At 35.2% G+C, this 5,110-nt stretch overlaps 1 protein-coding gene across 1 annotated transcript; it reads left to right on the top strand.

The window, feature by feature from the left end:
• Positions 1-535: 535 nt before the first annotated feature.
• On the top strand, positions 536-2,604 carry LOC140963111 (uncharacterized). The gene is made up of 2 exons (XM_073422349.1): positions 536-1,331; positions 1,443-2,604. The coding sequence occupies exons 1-2, from the start codon at positions 587-589 to the stop codon at positions 2,483-2,485; spliced, it is 1,788 nt and encodes a 595-aa protein (XP_073278450.1). The 5' UTR covers positions 536-586; the 3' UTR covers positions 2,486-2,604.
• Positions 2,605-5,110: the final 2,506 nt, after the last annotated feature.

Below are 5,110 nucleotides of genomic sequence, written 5' to 3'. Positions count from 1 at the left end.
AAAATGTATTTGAAGTGACTCAAACAATCGTAATCAATTTGTTTGAACACTTATGAATGGAAATCCACTAAATATTTTCAACCCAGAACATAGCTTAAGACTGTATTTGGATGGGTCTATTTAGATTTGAAGATTAATTTAAAAATCAAAGTATTTGAAATACTTCCAAAAACTTATATAAAAATTACATTTGAAGACAATTTGGAATTTGAAATGGTAACATGAATTTTTTGCAAAAACATTCATAAAGGATTTAATTGGAAATGTGGAATTGATTAATTGAAATACAATTTACAGAATTAAAACTCAAAAAAAAAAAAAAAAACGTAGAATAACTTCAGGCAACTTTTGAAAAGTAAAAGGTTTCGGAAAAATTTAATGACTAAGATTGTGCTTGCCATTTATACACTCAACACACAACTTTCCCATATACCTTGCTTGCTCTTGTTCCATGTTTGATTACTTTAATTTGCCCGATTTCTTCCCTATATATTATTTCAATCTCTCAATATTTATTCCGTAACACAATCTTAGTTTGTAGAGCTTCGACGCTAGCATCAAAAAAAAAAAGAAGAAGTGCTATACGATGTCCTCACACATCGACACAGCACTCAACAGAAAGGAACATAAACATTCTAGCCATGATCATCCACTGATATATGTTGACGAAGAAAATCCCAAGGCGTATTGCAGTGCGTGTGGGGTGGCAATAATATCGAGTCCTTCTTATACATGTAGCCAAGGTTGCAATTTTTTTCTGCACCGACCTTGCACAGAATTGCTCCAATCATCAAAACTTGAATTTGGCGGACGAACCTATGATATTAGTTTACTAGTCAAGCCACCTCGTGACAATTGCAAATGTGAGAAATGTGGGAACTTGTGTAAGAACTTTACTTATAAATGCTCGTGGTCCATTGAAGGATATGGTACTCAGCGTGAGTTTTATCTGCACTGCCAATGCGCTTTTCCTTTGGAGATAAACATAAAACACATTAGCCATCATGAGCACCCATTGATGGCAATGTGTAAGGAAGCATCATTGGTATGTGATGCATGTGGGAGGAAGCAAGACGGGATATTTTTCTCTTGTCAAAAGTGTAGTTTTTATATTCATCAGGATTGTTGCTCAGTACCTACCGTCATAAATATCGAGCATCATCCTCACCCTCTCTTTATCCTTTATTCCTTTCATAGTTTCGAATTTGCGACCATAATGACATGCATATTATGCAACGATGAGGTATCATTGACCCTGGGTGCTTATGTTTGTGGATGGTGTGCATGTGTAGCTCATATACATTGTGCAGCATCAGCGGTGGAGAACACAGGTAATGACTAGTTTCGTTGAATACGTTTCTGCATGATTTGGCTAGGATAGTAGCTTGAGCACAACTTTAGATGTCCCTATACTTAGTTTCAATCTTACATACTTTTTGCAGCTATAGTTCAATCATCCATTCATCTTCCAAGTGGGCCTGATACATTTTCAAGTTTGATAAATCATGCAATACTCGAGAACAGAGAGGATGATGAAATTGAAGATGTGAAATCGAATATTGAGAAATATCACACTGACCATTCTTCTTGGATCTTTCACAGCAGAGAGAGTGATGATATTCAGTTAGTATGCCACGCATGTATTCTACCCATAATCTCACCTCCTCCTTCTTACTATAGTTGCCCCAAGCCTCAATGTTTTTTCCTCCTCCATCAATCTTGTGCAAATTTACCCCTAGTTATCAAGACTTATTACACGAGGGATCCAGCTCATCTTTTATCAAAATCACTTGTATTCTGTTCCGTGTTTTGGTGTTACATATGTGATAAAGCCTTCAATGGATTTGGATACCGAACACGTGATAGGTATTACATGGATGTTCAATGTGCCACTTCTCCGAGCATCGTCAAACATGAATCACACCCCCAACACCTTCTCACTTTGTCTTCCTTAAACACTATAAACTTTTGCTGTTGTGATCGTTCTTACTCTATGGCCTCTTACTCTTGTGGAATTTGTAATCACCATATTCACCCGAGTTGTGCCTTTTTACCGAAAACAGTTGAGCACAAATTTGATGGACATCCACTTGACCTCATTTACAACCTTGCAGTTCAAATCCCACAACAAGAAGAAGAGAACCACTACCTATGTGAGTTTTGTGAAGAAGACATCAATACAAAGTTCTGGTTTTATTATTGTGGCAAATGTGATAATTCATTTCATATTAACTGCATTCCTTCAACTGGTAAGTTGTCGAAGATCAAGTTCGGATACAATATCGATCTGCCAAGACACGTTCATTGTCATCCAGTGACTCTGACTCGTATGCTTACTATGGGAAGCCAAAGGTGTGGGTATTGCAAAGATATGATTCATGGTTTCGTAGATGTTATGGCTTTTCATTGCTCAAAGTGTGACTTTTGGATCCATTTTAAATGCGCGGGAGAATTTTCTGATAAAAATATGTTATACTACTATTAATCATCTATAATGACAGGTAATGGTTTTTTACCCCCAAATTTGGAATCATTTCTTCCTGTTTTTGATTGTTTTATTTTCTTGATTATTGTCGAAGACTAATGTTGTATTTGATTATATGAATTTGAAATCTATGAATTTCGATTACAGTTTTATTGTTAACAACAAAACAATTTGTAAAATGTTGAATTCATATATTAATTATTAATACATTAGTTAAATAAGATAGAATGGATTTCAAATGTCTCTATTATTAGAAAGAACTCATAGAAGAATTTAATGTAAAGCTGGGGATTGGGGTTTCTTCTGATTTTGGAGTAACAACAAAACTAATTATAGTAAATGAAAATTTCTGAAACAGTACAGATGACTAGTTATCTTAAGACCGATGGCAATAACATCCATTACCATGAATTTCTCGGCAGTGTAGGCTTCAAAAGATCTTGCCTTAAACAAGATTTGTTTGGCTACAACATCAAGAAGAAGTTGGTACTCCATCTTCATGTCTCGCTTATTGCCATATGTCTTGTTAGGCTCGCTGGAAGCAGAGAACCTAGTCTTTATTTCCTCCAAGGTAGACTGAGGAACGTAAGATAAATCGGTTAGCTCCTCAGTGGGTAACTGAAACAGTGTAGCAAAGTAAGCTTCATCGATCAGCAGGGTCTGCTCTCCAATTTGCATAACAATCTTCCCTTCATTAGAAATAGATCCTCGTGGATAGAACATCTTTAATTCTGGAACATTGATGTCTAGAGATGAGCTCGAGAAAGTCTCGAGTCTAGATGACTCAATCAGTTTGAAAACAGAGACAATAGCGCCATATTCCATTGAGTAAATATATTCAAAATTGATGGAAAGAACATTCGCTATGTAAGGAGTTTGACATTTCTGCAGATGAAAATCTTGAAAAAAAGTAAAATGGTTTGATTGCAATAAAGTCAGAAAGTTATCGATGTTAAGAATACATGAAAATAATTAGTGAAAAATATGGAGTGTAACTAGTATTTATATGTGCAACCTGAGTCAGATAGCCGAGACACGTGTCAGGATTAACTTGGAATAAATATAAATGCTAATCATTTTGAAAATTTCAAATGTTAATAAATGTAATTAAACGAAAATTAGAACATTGGTTTCTCTTAATGGTTAATTAAGGAAATAAATAAGTCACTAAATTCATTACTAAATGATAAAATCAGTTGTGTAATGAGTACTGATAAATTAGTGAGTTTCCAAGTCCGACTGACGACAGACTTATCAGTAAGACTCCCCTAATCGATTCTCCCTAAATATATGTACTTCTAAGATAAATCAATAAGGCCTAATATATTTCTAAAATAAGAAAACTTAGCCTCTACAAGTGGTTTAGTGAAGATATCAGCTACATGTTGTTCTATGAAGAGGTACTCTAACATGATGTTTTTTTTTAACAGATGATCTCAGATAAAATGATGTATGCTATCTATAGGGCTGGTCCGAGAATGCAAGTCGATTGTATGTGATTTCAATTGCACTTTTGTTGCCACAAAATATCAGTGATTATGTTTCATCAACTACTTATTTTTAAGTAGTTGTTGAATATAGCAGTTGGGCACAGCTGCTTCCAGCAGCTAGGTATCGACTAGCAGTTAGGTAAAATAATGAACTTATTAGACCTCGATACATTGTTATTTCGACTGATATTCCCCTTTCGTCTTTATCAAGTTTAACTGATGAACTCATAGGGGTTGTTGCAGCAAAGTATGTCTCCATTTCGAATCGCATTAGCGATTCTTTATTGTTTTTGTCTTCATTGATAAAGATCCCTGAGTCTAACTTTTGACTTGCGAATCAAGAAAAGTCAATTCGCCCATCATTCTCATCTCAAATTTTCTTGCATCAGTTTGGTAAACTACTTGCAAAGTTTTGATAATATTTTTAACATAAATTTGAGCTAATAAAATATGATCATTCTTAAAAAAAGTAAAGAGAGTCTTATCTACTGAATCATTGTGAAATCATGATCAAACAAGAAATGTGATAAAGTGCCACATCCAACTTGTGGTTCTTTTTTAACACATAAAAGGCTTTATTTAATCTAAACATTGTTGGAACATTTCATGATCGTAATCTTGATCTTGATGTTAACAAAACTTATTATTTTGTTTCTAGCGAGTTTACGTTGAGCTGAAACTGATCAAGCTTCGAACTGATCAGTTTACGAGCCAAAATTGAAGCTATCGAGACGCAAACTAAAAGTGCCAACTGATTGCCGAAACCAAACCAGTCCAAATGATGTCTGAGAGACCAGTTCCACTGATTGTCCAATTGATTTGTTGTTCAGTAGAAGACCTTCAGAAGCCCGACCAAGTGATGAAGAGTTCAACTGATGAAGAGCCCAACTGACCAGTACAACTGAATCAGTGAAATCAATCCAGCTGACGATCCAACTGCTTTCACCAGACCAGTTCGGAGAACCAGCTCAAGACCAATTGAATGACCAGTTCGAAGTTCAGTTCAGAGCAAAGTTTGGAGCAGACCAGTTCGCAGATAGCAGCAAGCTTATTTAATGGAATCCAGTTGTGCACAAATGTACAAGAAATTGTACAATTGTAGGTATAATAATGAACGTTGCAACAGTTCTTAAAG

This window comes from Primulina huaijiensis, chromosome 17, assembly GCF_012295235.1.
Source record: "Primulina huaijiensis isolate GDHJ02 chromosome 17, ASM1229523v2, whole genome shotgun sequence".
NCBI classification, from domain to species: Eukaryota; Viridiplantae; Streptophyta; class Magnoliopsida; order Lamiales; family Gesneriaceae; genus Primulina; species Primulina huaijiensis.
The sequence above is the reverse complement of the archived record's forward strand: the minus strand, read 5'-3'. Positions and strand labels throughout refer to the sequence as shown.

What these genes read in the sequence shown, in the direction of transcription:
- LOC140963111 (XM_073422349.1), top strand. Translation starts at nt 587, where the DNA reads ATGTCCTCACACATCGACACAGCACTCAACAGAAAGGAACATAAACAT. An exon ending in ATCAGCGGTGGAGAACACAG is followed by an intron (nt 1,332 to 1,442) that starts GTAATGACTAGT and finishes TACTTTTTGCAG; the next exon opens with CTATAGTTCAATCATCCATT.